At 35.9% G+C, this 25,390-nt stretch overlaps 1 protein-coding gene across 3 annotated transcripts in view; it reads left to right on the forward strand.

The window, feature by feature from the left end:
• The window catches only part of CDK14 (cyclin dependent kinase 14), a 504,271-nt gene that overhangs the window by 362,459 nt on the left and 116,422 nt on the right, over positions 1-25,390 (forward strand). For all 3 annotated transcript variants that reach the window (XM_036230328.1, XM_036230330.1, XM_036230329.1), the window contains one exon: positions 25,094-25,142. In XM_036230328.1, coding sequence (XP_036086221.1) covers positions 25,094-25,142 — 49 coding nt within the window. The remainder of the gene's footprint in view (positions 1-25,093; positions 25,143-25,390) is intronic.

Below are 25,390 nucleotides of genomic sequence, written 5' to 3' on the forward strand. Positions count from 1 at the left end.
ACGTATGATCAAATTAATCTGAGTTTAAACATACTAAATGTTCTGAGCGTCCTATTGTACAGTATTCAGTCTTTTATAATGTAAATTATCTAAACCCCTAAACTGGAAAATCTTGAGAGAAAATGCAGAATTTTAAAAATCAACTGTCATTTTTTTCTCACCAGTAGGTGGCAGTCAAGAAACTTTCAGTTTTAGTACTCAACATTTAGAAGAATCTTAAACATAGTCTATTCAACTTTTGTAGGAGAGATGAAAGGTTTGGAATTAGAAATTTAATAAAAATAAGTGGAATGAATTATTATAAAGTGAGTCTCTTGTTGGTTGTTTTTTTTTTCTCTCTTTCCTTTACAAAACATGCTTTATAAAATGCAGACCCACCATAAAATTACTGAAAAGGATTTTGTGGAAGATCTAATAGTTCATTATTTTATGCAGGAAAAGAGCTCTGAATAATTCCTGTTAGGGGAGCCAAGCATATCCTTTTTCTCCTCTTCCCCTCTTTTGGGGGACCATCAGGAATAAATTATCAATCCCAAAGAATGACTGAATTGGGAAACTATTTTTATTCTTAATATTTTTTCTTCTGAAAGTAGAGTGTGCCGAGAACTCTTTTATCTTCTTCAGTGCCCCAAGGACTCTTTGTACTTTTACAGAAATTTTTAAAGAACTTCTATGTTCTAAAATACTATAGAAACTTAACAGTTTAAGATGGATCTTCTTCTCTCTCTCTCTTTTTTTTTTTTTCAATGAAGCAAGAATCATCCTCTAACTGCTCGAGTTGTTCCTGAAGGAGGCTAAGTGAGAACATAGCTCTTTATAAATGTTCCAAATGTGGGCTATTAGAGAAAGTTAGCTTCCTCACTTTAGTATCTAAAGTATGAAGTCTTGGGAAATAAAACAGAGGAAGATGTGAAAAGATTTTAAATGAGTAAAGTTAGATGCAGAAAGGAACAGTTAAGGCAGTCATTTCGCCTGCCAAGTTTTTGTACTATAAAACATGGAGTAATTTGTTTATTTTGGTGTAAATAGAACTTATCTTCATTAACAACATACAAAAGCATTTATTAAACTGTATTCTGGAAAGTAATATGATGTAGTACGAAATAAGCTCACGGGTTGGGAATTTCATGAGATTAGGGACTGTGTGTAGTATATATTTTGGTGTTCAATAAACATTTGTTGCTCTGAATTATAGAGTATTTAAAACAGTCATTACTTATGTGACTCCTCTGATAGACATATGTATGTGTAAGTTATTATATTATGTTCAAGTGTCATTGCAGACACATAATACACAGAAGGTAATGGGGGTCCAGAAGAATAACGTTTAGTTGATTTAAGGCATGGGTGCTGACAAGCAAGAAAGATATTCCCAGCAGTGCTTTGGGCTTGCGGATGAGTGGATGTGATCAATGCTTCTCGAGTTGGCTTGGGAGGAGTCAAGGGGAGACAAGATTATAGGCTGAGGCGAAGGAAGCAAATCTGTGAGCCCTTCCATGCAGCATGTAACCAGGCCATCAAACGTCCTAGTCTCTGACTGCCTGGGCCTCATACTCCGGGGGAAGAAGATACACATTCCCAGGGGAGAAAAATATCAGCCTACGGTCCCACCCCTACTTCTACCCACAAAGAGTGCCTTAGAAAGTCAGGGAAAATAAAAAAAGTCTGAGCCATGAGGACATACTGGTTTTTTTTTGTTTTGTCTAATAGGGTTTATTTTTTAGAGCAGTTTTAGGTTCATAGCAAAATCGAGTGGAAGGTACATAGATTTATTTCTCATAGACCCCCACACATGCACAGTGTCCCCATTATCATCATCACGCCCCACCAGAGCGGTGCATTTTGTTACATTGATGGTCTTTTGCAGACATGTCAGTATCACCCAAAGTCAACAATTTACATCAGGATTCATTCTTGGTGTTGTACATGCTGCGGGTATAGACAACTGTATAGTGACATGTACTCACCATTACAGTATCATATGGAGCAGTTTGACCACCCTAACAATTTTCTGTGCTCTGCCTATTCATCCCTCCTCCCTTCTGACCCTTGGCAACCACTGACCTTTTTACTCCATAGTTTGTTTTCCAGAATGTCATAGATGAGAGAGAAAGCCATCAAGATATTTGAGGGAAGAACTTTCCAGACAGAGAGAACAGCAAGTACGAGGGCCCCGAGGTGGGAAAGAGAAGGGTTGGAAAATGAGGTCAGAGGCAGCAGGGGCCGAGGCAGCTCATTCGAGTCTTGAGGGCCAGTAGGAGTCCTTCATCGTTTACTCTGAACATGATAGAAAGTGCTGGAAGTTTAACAGACAGCTCATGAGCTGGGTGACATTTTGTGCTGAGACGAGGGGGCCAAGACAGAAGCAGGAAGACCAGTCAGGAGACGGCGACAAGAATCTAGGAGAGAGGTGATGAAATGTGCCATAAATAAAATGATCTACCTTTTCAGCTCCTTTGTTTTCCCTTGAAAAGTATAGCAAAACTGAAGCAACATTTTAGGAACAGTTGTTACAAAATTAAAAGAATTATTAGATAACAACTGGTTTATTCTTTAGTATTTAACTTGTATATAACCTCTTCTGCTCTTAACATTTATGCTAACACAAAATTCCTTAACTTTGCCATTTCCCATAGCAACCAGGCAGCTGGGACAGACCACAGTGTCATAAAATAAATAAATAAATATGTTGCGCATGCACAAGTGTGTGCATGTGTGTGTGTGAGAATACTCTATATAATGAGTCTAACCTTGGGAGCTGCTGCTTTTCTATCATTTACTTCTGTTTAAATTTATTTGAAAAGAAATGAGATGTGGATCTATTTCTTCTTTGAACCTGATTGTCTTACCATTTCTTTTCTTTCACCCTCAGGGTTCTGTGGTTTACGGTGTCAAAAGTAGGAGTGTCTCCATCTCCCCCTCCCCTTTTCCTTCCCCCTCCCCCTCATTCCCTCCTCTGCTCTCTTCCCTCCCCCTCTCTCCCCATGCTCCCTTCTCCCCTTCCCACTCTTTCCCTCTCTTCTCTGCCATACAGGAGTGTCTCCCTTTATCTCTGTCTTCAGCATGCTTGCTGTGGGGCAGCCTCAGAGGTGAGAGATTACACTGTGATATCTTATCACTTAAGTAATTCTGTCACCTCTGATTAGATTCATCATAAGCCAAGCCCCATTCTCTAACCAAAAATAAAATGAGTCCACTGTAAAATTAAGACATTTTTGCCTTCACTTGTTTCAGTTACTCATTTGCAGGATGCTTTTACACAACGCTTCAGTTTCCTTCTGGGATAGTAAGTCCTCCCCGAGAAAATCACAGGACACTTTCCCCTGCCTGTTTTGCCCATCACTACTTGATGTTCACAGAGGCGGCATGGCTCATGTACCTTGGGGGAGGTGATGCTTGAAATTCTTGGTTGTAAGACAGACATGGTATTCATTTTTTTCAAAACCCATCTTGCATACATATTTGAAGGGTTGTTTGGCCTTTGTAAAATTGTGGCAATCCTGGATCAGGGCTGAACGTAGGTATACATTTGCGGTTCTCCCAACTGGTAAAATCAGGGTGAGGGACTGAGAATTCTGAGAAGGCTTTGAGATTTTCCGCTCTTACCAAAAACCCCAGGATTGCTTGAACTAGGAGTGTGAGCGGTGTTTTGATTGTACCGTAACTAGGTAAATTGGACAGTAGAGCTGGATGACACGTGAGGGGCCATCCAGTCCTGCTGTCTCCTTTGTAAGGTTGGGAAACTGAGTCAGCGATGTCGAAGGGCTTCCCCAAAGTGAGTGTCAGAGGCGGAGGCAGGTCCAGTTCTACTTGGGTTTCAGTTCTGTGCTCTTTTCCAGTGTGCATTGTGAAAGGTCATGATATTGGGCCTGCATCATGATTTCTCACGGACCTTCTAATGAATGTTTTATTGACAATTAGTCTATTAAAAACATGTCAAAAAAGTACAGAGGATTTGATCTCTGTATTTGGTAAAATACATCAAACTGCAAATACTGCTTTCTATAAAATAGTTTGGTCCTGAAATAACATGTAGACTCCATGTCTGATACTTTTAATCATCTCTTAAATGCTTCCAACAAAAGAGGCATTCAGCAGCTATTTAATGACAAATTATTATTCAGGAATTTCAAAAAGGAAGGCACTGTAAAATTCAGGGAGAAAAAAATGCTGCTGGAACGGAAGCAATTAAAAGTAATGAAATTTAGACTAAAATAATTCTATTTTCTCAAATCAAGCAAGAGAACAGAACATTTCTAAAGTGATTATATTATTCCTAAAAAATTTATCTGATACAAGAGGCTGTTTGATTAAGGAAAGTTTGATGGAGGAGAATTTATTACAATGAATGAAGATAAAAACAGAAGAATTTACCATTAGAGGCAAATTACAGAATGGTAGCATTTTATTTTATTTTTATTTTTCAATAACAGCCAAAATTCAGTATTATTTTATGTTAGTTTCAGGTGTACAGCATAGTGGTTAGACATTTCTATGATTTACGAAGTAGTACCCATAGTTAGTCTCTTACGTACCTTGCGTTATACATAGTTATTACAATATTATTGAATATATTCTTATGATGTACTTTACATCCCCATAACTGTTTTGTAACTATCAATTTGTACCTCTTAATCTCTTCACCTTTGTCACCCAGTCCCCCAACTCCCCCCTTATCTGGCATTCACCAGTTCATTCTCAGTTTATCTATGAATCTGTTTATGTTTTATTTGTTTACTTTGTTCTTTAGATTCCACATATAAGTGAAATCATATGGTATTTGTCTTTCTCTGTCTTGTTTATTTCATTAGCATAATACCTTCTAGGTCTATCCATGTTGTCACAAATGGTAAGATTACATTATTTTTTATGGCCAAGTAATATTCCATTGTATATATGTACCACAGCTTCTTTAGCCAGTCATCTATTGATGGGCTCTTAGGTTGCTTCCATCTCTTGGCTATTGTAACATTGCAATGCAGTGAACATAGGGATACATATGTCTGTTTAAATTAGAGTTTTGTTTGCTTCAGGTAAATATCCAGAAGTGGAATTTCTGGATCATAAGGTAGTTCTATTTTAAATTTTTTAAGAACCTCCAAACTTTCCCATAATAACTGTACCAATTTTCAGTCCTACCAACAATGAATGAGGGTTCCCTTTTTGCACATCCTTGCCGACACTTGTTATTTTTTGATTTACTGACTACAGCCATTCTGACAGGTATGAGGTAATATCTCTTTGTGGTTCTAATTTGCATTCTTCTGAAGCTCAGTGACACTGAGCATCTTTTCATATGCCTGTTGGCCATCTGTATGTCCTCTTTGGAGAAGTGCCTATTCATGTTCTTTGCCCATTTTTAAAATTGGGTTGTTTGGTTTTTTGGTATTGAGAAGTATGAGTTCTTTATAAATTTTGGGTGTTAACCCCTTATTAGATATATCATAGGCAAATATCTTCTCCCATTTAGCAGATCGTCTTTTTCATTTTGTCGATGGCTTCCTTTGCTGTGCCAAAACTTTTTAGTTTGATGTAGTCCCATTTGTTTATTTTTCCTTTTTTTCCCTTGCCTGAGAAGCTACATCAGGAAAAAATTACTAAGAGCAATGTCAGAGAGTTTGCTGTCTATGTTTTCTTCTGGGAGTTTTATAGTTCGCCACCTTATATTTACATCTTTAACCCATTTTGAGTTTATTCTTGTATGTGTTATAAGAAGGTGGTCCAGCATCATTTTTTTTTTTGCATGTATCTGTCTAGTTTTCCCCACACCATTTATTGAATAGACTGTCTTTATTGTATGTTCTTGCCTCTTTTGTCATAGATTAAATGACCATATAGGTGTGGATTTATTTCTGGGCTCCCTAGTCTATTCCATTGATCTATGTGTCTGTTTTTATGCCAGCTTCATGCTGTTTTGATTACTATAGCCTTGTAATAGAGTTTGATATCAGGTAGTGTGATACCTTCCATTTTGTTCTTTATCAAGGTTGCTGTGGCTATTCAGGGTCTTTATGGTTCCATATACATTTTAGGATTATTCTAGTTCTGTGAAAAATGCCATTGGTATTTTGATAGGAATTGCATTGAATCCATAGATTGCTTTGGTAGTATGGCCATTTTAACAGTGTTAATCCTTTCTATCAATGAGCATGGCATGTGCTCCTATTTATTTATATCTTCTTCAGTTTCTTTCTTTAATGACCTGTAATTTTCTGAGTACAGGTCTTCTACCTCCTTTAAATTTATTCCTAGGTGTTTTTTCTAATGCAATTTTAAATGAGATTGTTTTCTTAATTTCTCTTTCTGGTAGTTTCCTAATGGTGTATAAAAATGCAAGTGGTTTCTAAATATTAATCTTGTATCCTGTTACTTTATTGAAATCATTTATCAGTTTTAATAATATTTTTGGTGAAATCTTTAGTTCTCTAAATACAGTATCATGTCAGCTATAAATAATAAGTTATGTTTACTTCTTTTTCTTCTTTTTCTTCTTTTTCTTGTCTGATTGCTGAGACTAGGAACACCAACACTGTGTTGAATAAAAGTGCCAAAAGTAGACAACCTTGTCTTGTTTCTGATATTAGGAAAAATGCTTTAACTTTTCCCTGTAGAATATGATGTTAGCTGTGAATTTGTCATATATGGCCTTTATTATGTTAAGGTATGTTTCCTCTATTCACACTTTTCTAAGAGTTTGTATCATAAATGGATGCTGGATTTTATCAAATGTTTTTCTGCATCTATTGATATGATCATATGATTTCTATCTTTCAGTTTGTTAATGTGGTGTATCACATTAATTGATTTGCAAATATTAAACCAACAATGCAGGAATAAATCCAACTCGATCATGGGATATGATCTTTTTAATGTATTGCTGAATTAAGTTTGCTAATATTTTGTTGAGTATTTTTGATTCTATGGTCATCAGGGATATTGACTTATAATTTTTTTTTTTTGTAACATCTTGTTTTGAAATGAGGATAATGGGGGCCTTGTAAAATGAACTTGGGAGCCTTCCCTCATCTTGGATGTTTTGGAATAATTTGAGAAGAATAGATTTTAATTCTTCTTTGACTGTTTGGTAATATGCCCCTGCGAAGCCATCTAGTCCAGGACTTCTGTTCGTTGAAAGTTTTTTGATGACTGATTAGATTCCAGTAGTAGTAATTGGTCTGTTCAGATTTTCTTTTTCTTCTTGACTCATCTTAGAATATTGTATGTTTCTAGGAATATATCCATTTCTTCAAGATTGTCCAATTTGTTGGTTTATAATTGCTTTTAGTATTTTCTTATAATCCTTTGTATTTCTTTGGAGTCAGTTGTCACTTCTAATCTTTCATTGCTGATTTTATTTATTTGGACCCTCTTTATTTCTTGATGAGTGTTGTTAGAGGTTTATCTTTTTTTTTTTCCTCAGAGAACCAGCTCTTGGTTTCACTGATGATTTTGTATTTTTTTTTTCTAAAGTATATTTCATTTATTGCCACTCCGATTTTTATTATATTTCCTTCCTTCTGCTTCCTTTGGGCTTTGTTTGTGGTTCTGTTTCTAATTTCTTTTGGCATAAGATTAGATTGTTTATTTAAACTTTTTCTTTTTCTTGAGGTACGCCCACGTCGCTATGAATTACCCTCTTAGGACTGCTTGCACTGTGTCCCATAGATTTTGGGTCATTGTGTTTTCACTTTTATTTGTCTCTAGGTATCTTTTGATCTCTTCCTCGATCTCATTGTTAACCTATTCATTATTTAGTAGCATGTTATTTAGTTTCCATATGTTTGCATAATTCTCAGTTTTATTTTCTCAGTTTCCATATGTTTGCGTAATTCTCAGTTTTATTTTCTCATAATTGATTTCCTGTTTCATACTACTATGGTTGGAGAAGACACTTTATAGGATTTTAGTCTTCTTAAATTTATTGAAACTTGTTCTGTGACCTAACATGTGATCTATCTTGGAAAAAGTTCCATGTGCACCTGAGAAGAATGTATAGTCTGCTGCTTTGAGGTGAAATGCTCAAAAAATACCAATTAACTCTGTCTTGTCTAGTGTATCATTTAACTGTTTCCTTGTTGATTTTCTGTCTTGAAGATCTGTCCATTGGTATCAGTGGGGTGTTAAAGTTCCCTGCTATAATTGTATGACTTTATGTCAGTCAGTATTTGCTTTATATATTTAGGTACTCCTATGTTGGATATAAAAATATTTACTAGGGTTATATCTTCTTGTTGAGTTGATCCCTTTATCATTTATATAATGTCTTTCTTTGTTTTAAAGTCTGGTTTTGTTTTTGTTTTGTTTTGTTTTGTTTTTCTGATGTAAGTATTGACACCCCAGCTTTTTTTTTTCATTTGCATTTGCATAAAATATCTTTTCCTATCCCTTTACTTTGTCTGTGTGTGTCTGTCAATCTGAAGTGGGTCTCTTATAGACAGCATATATAGGGATCTTGTTTTCTTATCCTCAGAATGGTTGTATTTTAATAATTCTTTGTTCAAAACTAAACTCACAGGCACACTGGCCTCAAAGGCAACATTTAAATATGGACTTAGTTGCACTAAGTCTTCGTAATGAGGTGAAAAACTTCTCAAGTCCTTCCTATTCACAGCCACACAATTAAACAATTAAATAGATCTCAACTTCTTAATTCCAGAGGGAAGATGTAAGTTATTTCAAAAGTAGAATACCATGGTGATAACACCTTATATTTTACATTGTATTTTGTTATTTACAAAACATTTTAAACATTATCCCATCTGGTATTTAGAATAACTCAGAGTTCTGATAATGTTATTGTCCTAACACAAGGAAACCAGGAGACTGAGGCTCAGGTAGATTGTGTGGCTCACCCAAGGCCACCTTTTCAGTCTGTGGCAGAGTCAAGGCCACCTCTCCAGTATGCAGCAGAGCCAGAACTCAAACCCAGCTCTCCTCATCTCCAGCCTGGAACTCTCACTGACGCCTATGCCTCCCTTGAAGCAGTTTTCCCGACTATAAACAAAGAAGTGTGAGGGAGAATTGTCAGGCTCTTTTCAGCTCTGCCTTGTGGCATCTTGGCAGAGATCTGTATCTTCTTGTAGATACCAGAACCCACCCTCCCCCTGATAAGTACTGGCATCTTCTTAAGCCCTTTAAACCTGTGTTTCAAATATATTGTCCCCTCCAAAATGTCCTCTGTGGGTGTTTAGTTTCAGATGTGCAGTCCTTAGTAGTACCTATTATGGGAACTGCTCAGTTTCATAATTTGTCAACCTGAGGAAGTTTGAACCCTTATCCTTTATTCATACTCTTGGCTCTCCCCTAGTCTTTAAGAAAGTGATGGAAAAGATGTAGAAGCAACAGAAATTGTTGGGTGGGATATTTAGTGCAGGAAGATCAAGAAGCAGGCATCTTCATAGCATGATATTGCCCTGCACAGACCACACCTGTGGTGAGGGGACACCTGGAACCATGCAGAAACATCTTCCTTTTTCTTCCAGAAGAATCACATCTGCTCCACCCAGCTCACAGAATTCCTATGGAAATTAAATGAGATAATCTATTTTTACATTCTCTTTATTACTTTTTGTTTACTTATTTCTATTTTAAGAAGATTTGAGCTAGCTGTATAATTGATATAAAAGTGCTTTTGAGCTGTTAAGGGCATGTAACTACAAAATAATATTTTGTGGCATTTATACACTGCCCTCTGCCTGGTGCACCCTTTCCCACCTGTGCTTTATGCTTTACCTCAAGAATCTTTTAATACATCCTTTGTTTACTGAATGATAGCAACTGTAATGATCATGGATTACATCTGATTGTTCAAGGGTATAACTATGTGATAGTTATAAAAATGGACTTTAAAAATTTTTATGCAAATATCTGGCCCATCTCAGATTTCGTTGCTAAAACCTTGCGGTCTGCTTTTCCCGAGGCTTTGGAGATTTAGAGCTCTCTCCATCCTCCATCGACCACCACTTTCCTCAGCTTTGCCTTTCCTCCAACCACCAATAAATGCTATTCCACATAGTGAAAAAAAAAAGCCGGTTACTTAATAAATATATGAAATAAGGGTTATAGAGCAGAGGAAGTAAAAAATTTTAAGAAAAGTTAAAGATGACAAGAAAGGCAGATGGTCTTTACTTTCACACTTTCTGAGTATGGCAGTCATGCCAAGAGGTCTCTGGTGGCTGCGAGCTGAACAGAGCGTGCTGACTTTGCATTTCATTCAGCAGTAACCATGTTCCAAGGACTAGCTAGGCGCCAGGCAGTCATGCACAAAGCAGAACAACTCCTGGCCTTATGGAACTTATGTGCTAGAGGGGAGACTAGATAGTAGACAAGTTAGCGAGGCCGGAGAAGTGTGACCCTGGGGAGAGCACAGTAGATGATTTAGAGGCTGGTCCTGGAAGGTCAAGGTGAAGAGTTAAAGTTTTATTGGAAGTATAAAAGGAGACATTGGAGGGTTATTGAAAAGGGAAGAAGATTGATGTTTTATGTTTTCAAAAAAGGACCTGCTGGCTTCAAGGAGTCACAGCCCTGTTGACGAGCTGGAAAGAGGCTTCGTCTAAAACATGAACTCCTCTTGATGGTAGTTTTTGCCACAGCTCCACATTTGAGAAGGTCTATAAATGGCAAATTGCAGCTTGGGGAAAATTATTCTCATACCAGTTAGTAGTAATGTCATAGACGTGGGGATAGTTTTATTCCCCACCCCCACCATAGGTCCATAGCTGACCACAGATTTAATATTAAATAAACCATGGAGATGGCCAATGCTATAAAGTAAAAATAAGAAATAGCCAAAAAATCTTGATAATCACTCAAATATGTAAAATACAGTAGTCCCTCATTATCTACAGTTTTCTGTGTTTCAGTTACCTGTGGTCAACTAAAGTCTGAAAATATTAAAAGGAAAATTCCAGTAATAAACAATTTATAAGTTTTAAATTGCATGTAGTTCTGAGTAGCATGACAAAATCTCCCTCCATCCTGCTCTGTTCCACCCAAGACCTGAATTATCCCATTTGTTCAGCGTATCCACACTGTACATGCCCCCTGCTGGTTAGTCACTTTGTGCTGGCTGTGTTATCAGATGTACTGTCTAGTAATGCACAGCTTATGTTCAAGTAACATTTTCTCCCCAATTATCTATCTATCTATCTACCTATCTATCTATCTATCTAATCTATTTATTTATTTATTTATTTATTTATTTATTTATTTATTCATATTTTATTATTTTTCTGTCCATGAGTCTCTAAACATGTCCTATTCATTTGTTGCTTTTAAGTTTATATCCCACATATAATTGATATCATGTGATTTTCAATCTTTTCTGTCTGGCTTATTTCGCTTAGTATGATTATTTCAAGGTCCATCCATGTTGTTGCAAATGGCAGTATTTCATCTCTTATGGCTGAGTAATATTTCATTGTATATATATATATATGCCACAGCTTCTTTAGCCAGTCACCTATCGTAGGACACTTCGGTTGCTTCCATGTCCTGGCAACTGTGAAGAGTGCTGCTATGAACATCAGTGTGCAAATATCTTTTTGGATATGGGTTTTCAAGTCTTTGGGGTAAATACCTAGTAGAGGGATTGCTGGATCAAATGGTAGATCAATTCTTAGTTTTGTGAGGAACCTCCAGCTTGGTTTCCATACTGGCTGAACCAATTTGCAGTCCCACCAGCAGTGTACGAGGGTTCCTTTTTCTCCATATCCTCTCCAGCATTTGTCATTACTTGTCCTGTTGATTATAGCTATTCCAAAAGGTGTGAGATGGCATCTCATGGTTTTGATTTGCATTTTGCTAATAGCTAGCAATGTTGAGCATCTTTTCATTTATTCGTTGGCCATTTGTATGTCCTCTAGGGAGAAGTGTCTGTTCAGGTCCTGTGACCATTTTTTGATTAGATCATTTGGTTTTTTTGGAAAATAGGCCCTTATCGGAGGCATTGCTTGCAAATATATTTTCCCATTTTGATGGCTGTCTCTTTACTTTGTTGACAGTTTCTTTCGCTGGGCAGAAGCTTTTTAGTTTGATGCAGTCCCATTCATTTACTTTTGCTTTTATTTCCCTTGCCTTTGAGATCAAATTCATAAAATCCTTTTTAAGTCCAAGGTCCATGAATTTAGTTCCTATGTTTTATTCTATGCATTTTATAGTTTCAGGTCTTATATTCAGGTCCTTAATCCATTTTGAGATAATTTTGGTGTATGGCGATAGACAACAGTCTAGTTTCATTTTTTTGCATGTGGCTTTCCAGTTTTCCTGGCACCATTATGAAGAGGCTTTCCTTTCCCCACTGTATGTTTTTGGCTTTTTTGTCAAAAATTATTTGCCCATATAAATATGGGTTTACTGCTGGACTCTCAATTCTCTTCCACTGGTCTGTGTGTCTGTTTTGCTGCCATTACCATGCTGTTTTTATTACTGTCGCTTTGTAGTATAATTTGAAGTCAGAGTGATGCCTCTAGCCTATACTTTTTTCCCAGGATGGTTTTGGCAATTCTGGGTCTTTCGAGCTTCCATACAAATCTGATGCTTTTTTGTTCTATTTCTTTAAAAAACGTCCTTGGGATTTTGATGGGGATTGCATTAAATCTGTATAATGCTTCAGGTAATAAGGTAATTTTAACTATGTTGATTCTTTCAATCCAAGAACACAACATATCTTTCCGTTTCTTTGTATTTTGATTGATTTCTTTTAGTTAGGGTCTTACAGTTTTTATTATATAGGTCCTTCACATGTTTCCTTAGGTTTATACTTAGGTGTTTGATTATTTTTGTTGCAATTGCAAAAGGAATTATTTTTTCCACTTTTTCTGACACTTCATTATTAGAGTATAGGAACGCTATGGATTTTTGCACATTGATTTTGTATCCGGAAACTTTACTTTATTTGCCTATTGTTTCTAGTAGTGTTTTTATGGAGTCTTTAGGGTTTTCTATATAGAGAATCATGACAGTTTGCCTTCTTCATTTCCTACTTGGATGCCTTTTATATTCAAGTAACTCTTATTTTACTTAATACTGGCCACAAAATGCAAGAGTAGTGATCCTGGAAATTCAGATATGCAAAAGAAGCCCAAAAGTGCTTCTTTTGAGTGAAAAGCTATGTATATACATATTTATGCATAGGAAAAAACATAGTAGGTATAGGGTTTAGTACTATCTGTGGTTTCAGGCATCTTAGAATATATCCCTCACAGGTAAGAGGGGGGAATGTTGTAGCAGTTCAGTTTCTCACCAATAAACCTATGGGTGGGATTATCTTTATGAATTGTGGAAACTCATTTCAGTGCAAAGCAGAGAATATCTGTCTTGACTTTCTCTGTATTTGCTTCAAGAATTTTACATTTATTTTCACTAGAGGGCATCCATAATGGTGGAGACTAGCAGAGCATCTAGGAAATGCCAGAGAAAATTTAGTAAGATTAAATTTTCAAGGAGAAGCAAAGTTCTTTAGATTGCAGCTTTAACAACAACAATAACAACAACAACAACAAAATCCTAAGTAGGAGACTGATTTCATTACTCTTACTCTTGGAATTTTATAAAATTCAGTTTGGTGGATATGCATACTGCATCTCACCAAAGTTGATAGGGGATGTCAATTACTAAATAAAAACTTCTCTGTCTCTTCAGTAATCCTGCTACTACCCACCCAAGAGGATTGATAGTCTTATATACGATCCAATTTGTATGATTTGGTTAAAATCATATCTAAGAAAAGAAATTAGAGTTTTAGCCTAAGGGGTAGAGATCAAAATTAAATGAAGACACAGATAATTTTTAAGGTACTGAAGGAATTGTCATCTCCTTCAAAATAGGACATTAAAGTTGTTATATGCCATTGGCATTACCATGAACCAGCCATACATTATTGCTTTCTTTAATTTGTAACTTGATGTTTAATATTTGTCCAGCTCACAATACATGCCAGTAAATGTATAGCTAGAAATCTATGCATTGCTAAGAGTCTTCCATATCTCTTGATTCTGAACAACTTTAAAAATCAAGATCTTGGGAAGGAGGACAAGGGAATTGAAAGTTCAGATCTAAAACAAGAAAACTCAATTTCCATGTTCACTTTGGGTCTCGATCATCATGCTTTGAGTAGGAAGCAGTGTCTCTGGGGGAGGAATGGGGCTCTACAGACCATAGCCTCGCACAGTTGACCATCTTGAACAGTGATTCCACAGCACTATGAAAAACTCATCACTAAGTGGTTGAACCAAGGGTAGGAAGGAAGAAGGATTTTCTCTCTTCTGTCTCTGGGACATTGGAAATACAGAATACAGCATGGTGTTTGTAATCTGTAAATTTGTGCACATATTTTTGCATTTGAAAATTCTTAGAAACTAATATCAAAAATTTAAGTGTTAGCCGGTTGGTGATGCTATTTGCATTGTACAAATTTTAACAGTTTGCCAAATGCTTTCACGTGCATTATCTGACAAGGCCCTGTAACAAGCAGGTAGACAGGAAGATGGATGAAGCTGAAGCTTGTTGTAGAAACCCCTCCCTCATGGTTTAAGGTAACCCTGGGCCAGAACTAGATGTAGTAGTCAATTCCGCCACGCCACTCCAAAGCCAGTGGTATTTGTTAAGTATTTGTTAATTGATCACACCTGTGTGGTGAGCTGGGTTTCAGCTGATCTTGCCTGAGTTCTGCAGGGCTTGCCCCCAAGCTACAGGTTCCATTCAGGTCTTTCCACATCTCTCTCATCTCTCTTGGAGCAGCAGCTAAAAAATAATACTCTCCTTGTGACAAAACGCAGAAGTTCAAGAGGCAGGCCCAGTGCCACAGACTTGTGTCACTGCTACTAACATCCTATCGTTCACACAAAATATCAGTGGGGCAGAAAAGTAGATGGGAAAAGGGCAGAGAGAAAATATTTGATTAATAATAATCTAATGTTCCATACTAGGTCTTCTCACTTAGTAGGTTTGTCAGCTACTCCTGGCTAAAATAAATTAATTGCCTTATTTAAAATGATACTGACTTTAAAACCCCTTTAAGCCAGTGTCATAGGGCTTCTGCTGCAAGACAACCACTTGGTGATGGAATAACTCTTATGCTAATACATAGGTGAAAAAAATATATATTGGCTTCCATTATTTAAGGAGTAATATTTTACCCCCACATATCCAAGTCAGACCAATAGGGTGATAAACCGACTATTAATAATTAGCTCAGTTGTAAGATCTGATAAAATTTTCTTCATTTACACATGTCCTTGATACAGCACTATCAGAGGCCTTCATAGCTAACAGACAATAGTGTTTGCAGTGGAAATTATTTTGAGAGGATACAAACATGTGCGTACACAGATGCCTTTGCCTTTAGAGCCAGCTTTGTAAACCTAATTAATAATCTCTTGACTGTAAAGAAAAAAAAAAAGAATTTATAGTTTCTCAGAATGCCAATTCTTGCTCTCCGCTAGTACTTTAGAAGCATAGAATTACATATAAGGTCTTAAAAGTACTGACATGTCTGTGATTTCTGCTGATTTCTTTAACCGTTGCCTCAAGAGTGGTAGCTTGGAGTAGCTAGGCATTTACCCTCCTTAGAGTAATATTGCTTTTAACATACCATATGTCTGCCTTGTATATGTATAACATAACTGTGCCAGATGCCCAGTTTCTCAGGCATATTATTAATAACAGTTGTAGTTAAAATAGCTAACAGGTATTGAATGTTTATTATGTGTCAGACACTTTTATTAGCTTTCAAGATGCATTTTCTTATTGAACATTCACAGTTAACTCTATAAGATAAATACTACTATTATCCATCCCTATGTGTGGTATAGGGAAACTGAGGCACCAAAAGATTTTTTTGTTTGTTTGTTTTGTAAATAATATGTCTAAGGCCACTAGAACTTGGAAGACATTTGTTCAGCATGTGCTGTGTATACAAGACAGATTTATTTTCCTAGAATTAAAAGGATAAGACGCTCGCAGCATGTGGAAAGAGAAGTTGAGGGTAGGGTGAGTATGTTGTGCATGTTTTCTTTTTTAATAGACTCTATTATTTTAGAACAGTTTTGACAGCAAAACTGAACAGATGGTACAGAGATTTCTCATATGCCCCTTGTCCCTGCGCATACACAATCTCCCCCATTATCAGCATCCCTCACCAGAGGGGTACATTTGTTACAATCTATGATCCTACACTGATACATCATTATAATCCAGAGTGCATAATTTACATTAGGGTTTTCTCTTGGTGGCGTACATTCAAAGGGTTTGGTTGAATGTGTGATGACATGTGTCCCTTATTACAGTATCATATAGAGTCATTTCACTGCCCTAAAAATCCTCTGGGCTTCATCTATTCATCCTTCCCTCTTCTTTAGCCCCTGGCAACCCCTGCTCTTTTTACTATCACCATAGTTTTGCCTTTTCCAGAATGTTGTATAGTTGGAAGTACATTTTTTATTGCAGGTTATAGGAGCTTCAATATGTTTGTGCTGCTTAGGTATCCCAGCCCTTTGGTAACTAGACTGGAAGAAGAGCCCAGATTCAGCCCCTGCCACCAGTCTGCCTCATGGCCTCGGGCAACTTGTCCTTTCTAACCTCAGCTTGCTCCTTTGTAGCATTAAGTGATTAGACTACCTGATTGCTCCCCTCCTGTCTAGCTCACTCTTCCTCTAGGGAGGTTCTGAGTGCTCTCTTCCTGATCTCTTTCCTCTTTTGCAGAGTTTGGATGGAGGGATGGGTAGAAACACTCAGAAAGTGAGACAAAATCTTTCTTCTTTTTTTTCTGGGCTCTGTAAAGATTCATTCTAATTCGTGAATAGTACACCTTAGACTTTAATAAAATGCCTGATTCAGCTTTACCTCTCTAGAGAAAAACGTCTCATGGAAAGAAAAGTAGTCAGTCACTGAGTTGTAGATTGAGAAGTCCTCACCTGGGAATATGCACCCACACACATACATTTGGATGTAAGAAAAACCAAGTGCCATCAGAAATAAGAGCATTTAGTGGCTATAGCAGAACATTTGTTTCTAGAAGTTGCTCAGAGATTGCTCACCTTTAAAAGTACACCACTGGTAATTGAAGGATGATCTGCGGCAGCCAAAGCAGGCCAGGATGCTGCAGTCTCCTGTTTTCAGAACTGAAGATGGCTACTCAGCATTTTGAGGTAGCTCCTCTGAGTGACAGACAGGACAGTGCGATTCTGTGCAACATTAATATGTCACATCACAGCCCCTCGCTGATAACACTAGAGCTGTGTCAAATCTTAATCGTCATATATTTTGACAATATCAAGTGTTTTAAAGCTGTGGATTGTAATTGTGCAAACATACATATTTTTTCTAAAATGCCTCTTTGGATCACTGTGCTTTTTGGAGTTGAGATATCTAAAATTCTCATAACTTAGAACTAGCATAGCCTTCTCTATTTGGGGTAAACTTCTTCTACAGAGCATGAATTCTGCTTTACTTCTGTTCTAAGGATTATAGATGGTTTCAGTCCATCTTTTTTATATCTTGAGCAAAGTATCAACTGAAATGTTTACTGCTAGTGTGGTTTTCCTAGTAAATATGAAAAGGTGAAATCTTACGAATATACGTTAGTATAGTTTTCTTCTATTGGGGATCCCTTATGTTGGGTCCCATGATTTATTGTGAGCAAGTTATGACTTTGTATGTTTTGTACACTGCTGTATCCCTCAGTGCCTGGAACAGTGCCTGGCAAACAGCAGGCATACAATAAATATTTGTAGAATGGATGAGAGAATGAATGAATACTCCTGCCTTCTATTCTGAAGGATTTAAAGATATTATCTGTTACCTAAACAAGTAAACAAGGGTGATTGAAATGTCACCAGAGTCGTTCCACTGAAGCAATCTCGAGGTCATCCGGTCACACACCTCTGCCAGGTGATAGGACGGCCATGCTGTTTGTGTAAATTGTTACTACTTTCTTACAAGCTCTATAAGGAGAAGTAAATGCATTTGTTCAAATGCAAAAAAATCCTGAAGAACTTAATTGTGAATAGTTGAATATATGGTTTAGAGGAGTTCATGATGAAGCATATCTAACATTTCCTATGGCATTTTACACATACTCACTTTTATATTGACATATGTATTCCATGGTATTATTTACATTGGATGCTATTAAATCCATTTGCAAAAGATATACTAAAATTTGACACTTTTTATAATCTCTGTTGTACTACTCCTTTACCTTCCTTCACTCCACAGCTCCTCCAAACCCTCCCACCCGCCACCCCCCCCCCCAAAAAAAAAAAGAAAGGAAGAAAAGTGTTAGCTTACAAATTCTGGCTTAGACTTGCAAGACCTTTGAATACACTTGGTGTTTTTTATTTGTTGGTGGATTTAACTATCTTTTATTTTTTGTTATTGAAGTTAAAAAAACATAGCAGTGTTTTATAGTATGCACAAAAGAGATCGTGAAAAGGGAATGCGGAGAATAGCAATAAAAATTATTCTCCTGGAGCATATCATATATACCGATAAGCAAAAGAGTTGTTTCCAGTTTAGGTTTTATCTTCACTGGGATTCAAGTCTGCTTTCATAGTGCCCTCCAGCCATTTAGGTGTAGCTCTTTTAAGCGGGGATGCTTAATGATATGTAGCATTGTTCTACAGCTGTTTTCCTGTGGAATTCAACGCATTGTGTCGGGTTGCATAAATAAGCATGGCAGTTTGAGGGAACACCTTCACAGCCTTCTCTCCCCCTACCCTCATCACGTCTCATAGCAAGCGATTTCTTCCGTGTGCACTCTCCTCTCTGGTCTCCCGCTGTGCGTGATCATCCTCTGCAGTGTCCCTGCAATAAGAGAAGGTGAAAATCAGCCTGCAGGTTTAAATTAATTGCATTCCTCACTTATGCTATGAGTTAGCCAGTGCTTTAAATCACAACATTCTAAACTTCTAGTTTAAACATAATTGGTAAGAGAAAGCTGACATTAAAGTAGTCAGTGACAGAGTAAACTTAACTGAAGAACAATGTAAAACAGTCATATGCAAATACTCAAATAATCTGATAAATTTATTCATAGGCAGTGGAGATATCTATTTTATTAAATATACCTGTTATTGATTTGGGACACTAATATAAACCCCTTATTGTTTTCAAAACTTACATGGCTAATTATGTTGCTTTTATTCAAATAGAACATTACTTTTATTCACGATGAAAATAGTTTTTAAAATATAATTTTTTAGTCAAATATAAATGTAATGCATGCTCATTGCAGAAAATGTTAGAAGTGGCTTCATTCCAAATTGTGTACCTTAGCAGTTAAGATTGAATGATGCTGTTGGGTAAGAGATCAGGTCCCGTGTTGGTTACTCAATCTAGTTTCAGATATCTGAGTTTATCCTGTCTTTATTTGGAAAAGAAATAGATGCGGTTAGTGGCTCTGCCTCTGGGCTCCCAGGGGACTGTGTCCATATCCACATTGTAGCGCTTTTCACTCTATATTTGCAATTCTGTATTTACATTTCTGTACCACTGAACTTTATAACCAGGACTTACTCATTTTTGTGTGCCCATTGCCCAGTGCAACGCCTGGCACACAAGCGGGTACCCAGGTGACATTTGCTGAAAGAATTAAGAGTTTATGTGAAATGATAGAAGGTAAATGTAGGATGTTTCACTATCAATTTTGGCTCTTATGCACAGATAAAATTGACATATTGTATCTAAGGAAAAAAATTTCTATTAGCATATCCTGTCAAGCTCTAAATAGAAGCAGTTCTTAGAACTAATATTTATGTGTAGTCATTAATTGCTGAGACTAATAATTTACTTGTAAGTGCAAGACTGTATTAGTTTTATCTGTAATGGAATTCTCGTTCCTCCTGAAATCATAGCAAATTGTTAAAATTGCTTTGTGGGGAGGACAAAGTTAAGGCAATCAAATTTGTTTTACAAGGACATTTGATGTAATTAATTTTTAAAATATATCTTACTTTTTAAAACCAGACCAGATAATAATAATGATTTTTAAAAAAACCTTTATAAAAAGAACTATTCTTCCCATTTCTCCTTTCGTTGTCAGTTAATTCTCAAACCTAGAATATGCCTTTACATTTCTTCTGTACACCAACTGGCTATGTTTCATCTCCTATAATGCAGTCTAGTAGAGAGTAGCTCAGACATTAGACATCCTTTTGAAACAAATAAATACATAATTGTTCATGAGCACTTTTGCCTATAGCTTCAGAGCAATGGATACTTATAATACGGCCTGATCTTTAGCTAATGCACAGCATTATAGCATAATGGTTAGCTTCTGTCCTAAATGGTCAATGCCTGTGCTTTGCAGGTTATTAAATATTTTGACAGCAACCCCTTCTTGAATGATAACTCTGAGACTCGATGAGAACTTTAAATAGCTTTAGAATCATCATGGAAAGATTAATGTGTTTCGGGGGAATGTTCGAGTTGTATGTGCAATTCCAAATCTTTGAAACCTGGAAATTGGGCATCAGTAAGTCCTTTCTGAGTCATCCTAACCCCTACATTTCTGTCACACTCCATTTCCAATTTATAAATAAATTTTACTGGCTCTACCTTTTAAAAAGTTTCAGATTTCCCCCTTTTCACTGCATACACTCTGTTGCCAAGTCATATCACCTCTCTCCTGAACGGGTGATATGGTCTCCCTGCTTCCGGACTTGCCTCCAGCAGTGTTTTCTCCAAACAGAAGCAGTGTGATTCTTTTTTTTTTTTTTTTTTTAAATCCAGATGATATTTAAAAGCCACAAAGGTTCTGCATAAGCTGATCTTCTGCCTTTCTGCCCCATCTCTTGTCTCAGTCTCTTCCCATCTTTCCTGCTCTAGCCACACTGGAAAATGAGTTCCCTATAGGCAGGAAGGTTTTCAGTTTGGTTCTCTCCTGTATCTTCAGCCCCAAGAAATACACCTGGTGCATAGTAGTTGCTCAATAAATAGTGATTGGATGAATGAATCCTTGAACAATATTTCCAATCATTCCTTTTGAATAAACTCTGTGTTTAGAAATAAGAAACTAAGTGTGTTCTTAAAATTTCTTCTTATCTAATGGTATTCCTCTATAGGAACTATTGTAACAAAAGCAATATAAATCCTTTTGATTCTGACTTTTAAAAAGCTTATAATTAAAAGCAGACAACATTGACAAAAGATACCAACAAAATATTAAGCAAAATTAAGCCTATCGAGTAGTAAATTATTAAAAAGAAACAAGGTCAATATGAAAAAGAAACCATTTCATTTTACTGGGGGATGTACAAACAAATCTCGTCTAATGGAAAGAAACATCATATTATTATGTATAAAAATTTCATATCATCCTTTCAGATAAATATCTATTTTAATGAAACTCTAACCAGATTTCTAACAGGAACTTTGTTTATTTTGTTGGTTAACTGTTTTCTCTGAAACTCTCCTTTCCTCATCACCCAACCTAAAGTGTCCCTCTCAAATGGGTCACTCTACATCTCCTTGTTTTACTTTGTTAGAACACTGTCTTATTTCAAGCTTTATTGAAATATAATTGGCATACAACATTGTGTAAGTGTAAGGTGCATAACTTAGTGATTTTATATATGTATCTGTTATAAAATGATTATGACAATAAGCTTAGTTAGCAGATCCATCACTTGACATAGTTACAATTTTTTGTTTGTTTGTTTTCATATGGTGAGCACTTTTAAAATCTATTCTCTTGGCATCTTTCAACTATACCTTGCAGTATTGTTCATTATAGTCACTGTGCTGCACGTTACATTCCCAGAACTTATTCATCTTATACCTGAGAGTTTGTACCTTTAGACTTCTTTCACCCATTTTCCTGTGCCCCCGCCGCCTACCACCAGTCTGTTCTCTGCTTCTATGAATTTGGATTTTTTTTAGATTCCACATGTAAGTGAGATCATACAGTATTTGTCTTTCTCTGTCTGACTTACTTCATTTAGCATACATAATGCCCTCACGGTCTGTCCATGTTGCTGCAAATGGCAGAGTTTTCTTTATTATGGCTGAAGAATATTCTATTATATGTATACACCACATTTTCTTTATCTATTCGTCCATCTTAGGTTGTTTCGATATCTTGGCTATTATAAATAATACTGCAGTGAACTTCGGGGTGTAGAAATGTATTCGAGATAATGATTTCATTTCCTTCGGGTATATACCCAGAAATGAATTTACTGGATCATATGGCAGTTCTATTTTAAATTTTTTGAGGAACCTCTATACTATTTTTCATAGTGGCTGCACCAATTTACATTTCCACCAAAAGTGTACAAGGGGTCCCTTTCCTCTGCATCCTAGTCAGCACTTATCTCTTGTCTTCTTGATAGCAGCCATTTAAACAGGAGTGAGGTGACATCTCATAATAGTTTTTATTTGCATTTCCTTGATGATCGATTAGTGATGTTGAACACCATTTGCTAGGTAGTTGTTGGCCATTTGAATATCTTCCTTGGAAAAAAATGTCTGTTAAGGTCCTTTGCCCATTTTTAATTGGATTATTTTGGGGAGTTTTTGGACTCTTGAGTTATATGAGTTCTTTAAATATTTTCGATATAAACCTCTAATCAGATATGAGATTTGCAGATATTTTCTCCCATTCCGTAGGTTGCCTTTTCATTTTGTTGATTGTTTCTTTTGCTGTACAGAAGCTTTTTAGTTTCATGAAGTCTTCCTTGTTTATGTTTGCTTTTTTGCTTGTGCTTTATGTATCATATCCATAAAATCACTGCTAAGTTTCCGTTTTCTTCTATGGTTCAGGTCTTACACTTAAGCCTTTTATCCTTTTTGAGTTAATTTTTATGAGTGGTGCAAGATAGGTGTCCGGTTTAATTTTTTTTCATGTGAATATCCTGTTTCCCCAACACCATTCATTAAAGAAACTGTCTCTTCTCTATTGACTATTTGGCTCCTTGTCAAATAATAGTTGACCTTATATGCATGCATTTATTTGGGGGCTCTATTCTGTTCCATTAGTCTATTGTCTGTGTTTATGCCAGTACCATATTGTTTTGATTACTATAGCTTTTGTAATACAGTTTGAAATCAAAAAGTATAATCAAAAAGTACAATACAGTTTGAAATCAAAAAGTTTTGTTTTGTTCTTTTTTCTCAAGATTGTTTTGACTAGTCAGGGTCTTTTCTGGTTCCATAAGAATTTTAGGGTTACCTTTTCAATTTCTGTTAAAAAAAAAAAGCCACTGGAATCTTGATAGGGATCACATTAAATCTATAAATGATTCTGGGCAGTATAAACATTTTATCAATATTAATTCTTTCAATTATGAGCATGAAACATCTTTATTTATTTGTGTCTTTTTTAGTTTCTTTCATCAATGTCTCATAGTTTTCAGTGTACAGATCTTTCACCTCCATGGTTAAATTTATTCCTAGGTATCTTATTGTTTTTGGTGCTATTGGAAATGGGATTATTTTCTTTATTTCTTTCTTGAATAATTTGTTATCTCTATATGGAAACGCAACTGATTTTTGTATGTTGATTTTGTGTTCTGAAAATTTTTATTAGTACTTTTTTTATTTTTGCTGGAGTCTTTAAGATTATATATATATATAAAATCTTGTCATCTGCAAACAGACTATTTTACTTCTTTTCCATTTTGGAAGCCTTTTCTTTCTTTGTCTCTTCTTTTCTTTTCCCTTTCTTTCCTTGCCTAATTTCTCTGGCTTACACTTCCAGTACTATGTTGTATAAGACTGGTAAGAGTGGCCCCTTTGTCTGGTTCCTGATTTTAGAGGGAAAGCTCTCTGTTTTTCAGCATGAAGTGTATTAGCTATGGGGTTTATTGTGTTGAAGTACCTTCCTTCTGTATGCAATTCGTTGAGTGTTTTTATCGTGAATAGATGTTGAATTTCGTCAGAATCTTATTCTGCATTGATTGAGATGATCATGTGACTTTTATCTTTCATTCTATTAATATATCATATTTTTGACTTCCATATGTTGAATCATTCTTATATCCCAGGATGCATACTATAAAAGAGACATTATATTTTCATTACTGTGGGAAAATGAAAAGTAACCTGGTGGCATCTATTTAAATGTAAAATATGCATACCATTTGCCAAGTATTTCTATATTCGGGTATCTATCCAACAGAAATGAGAGCATCAGTGTAAAGAGATAGATGTGGAAGGATATTTATTACAGCATTGTTTTTAAGGTGAAAGGAACTAGAAGCTACCTAAGTTTTCATTAGATTGAGAATGGTCAAATGACACACGGTACTTCTATCCTATGGAATGTTAATAGGATTTTAAAACAATTGTTACATCTATTTTCCTGATTTGAAGGACTCGCTATATACTATATATCATTATATGACTAAAAAATTTTCAGAGAATGTTTATTGTACGACCTATTTTAAAAAAATTAAAATGGTGTACACATTTGTATATATGGATAGGTTTGTGTTTATTAACATAAGAAATATGTGGAAAGAGACATACCAGTCCATTAATAATCACTATATCATCAGGAGTGAAAAATGGGAACAGGAGAGATTGTCAATATCTATGCTACTTTTTTGTTTAACTTGGTAAAACAAATGTTACATTTTAATTTAAAAGATAATAAAGGTTGTTCAAAGATATATGTAAATATACATTAAAGGACATTGCTAGTTTGGCTTTGAGCGTGTGTAAATACCATATAGTGTATGAAAGAAAAGCCAGCATTACCGTGTTTGGTTAGAGGTGTCTTCATAGAGAATACAGCAGTTCTCACTTGACCGATGTGTCAGTATTCTCCTATAAATCGACTTACAGTTTGGGAGTTTGGAATTTGTGTTTCTTTTTTGGACCCAATTAAAATTTAGTTATTGTAAGAAATAATCCCCAGTAAACCAGATTATGAAACAAATCACAATAGAAAATAATGCTCCGTTGTTTAAAATGTTAAGATCATCTTATGTTACTCTTTATAACTGCTCGATCTAAAGATGAAGACCTGCTTTGGCTAGCATAATATGGCTAAATTTAACACTATCTTTTTAAAAGTTGACTTTTTAAAACATGTTTGCAATCTGTACATTCAAAACAAAGATTGTTTATCATTTTTCTCTTTTTATTTCAGAACGCTTTACCCTGTACAGCCCTAAAAACCTTAGACAAGCATGGAATAAGTAAGTCTTTGTACAGATTGTACTCGTTCTCTCTCTCTCTCTCTCTCTCTCTCTCTCTCTCTCTCTCTCTCTCTTAATTTTTAAAACTCTCCTGATAAGTTGTCATGACATTTTTTCATTTTTTCATTAAATTATTCATTCATCCATATATTTCACCATTAACTAGTTATTAAGCCCTAACTGCATGCCAGCCACAATCTTCAGCCTCAGCCAACACCGTACATGAGTTTGGGTTCCTAGTAATGTGG

This window comes from Rousettus aegyptiacus, unplaced genomic scaffold, assembly GCF_014176215.1.
Source record: "Rousettus aegyptiacus isolate mRouAeg1 unplaced genomic scaffold, mRouAeg1.p scaffold_m13_p_13, whole genome shotgun sequence".
NCBI lineage: Eukaryota > Metazoa > Chordata > Mammalia > Chiroptera > Pteropodidae > Rousettus > Rousettus aegyptiacus.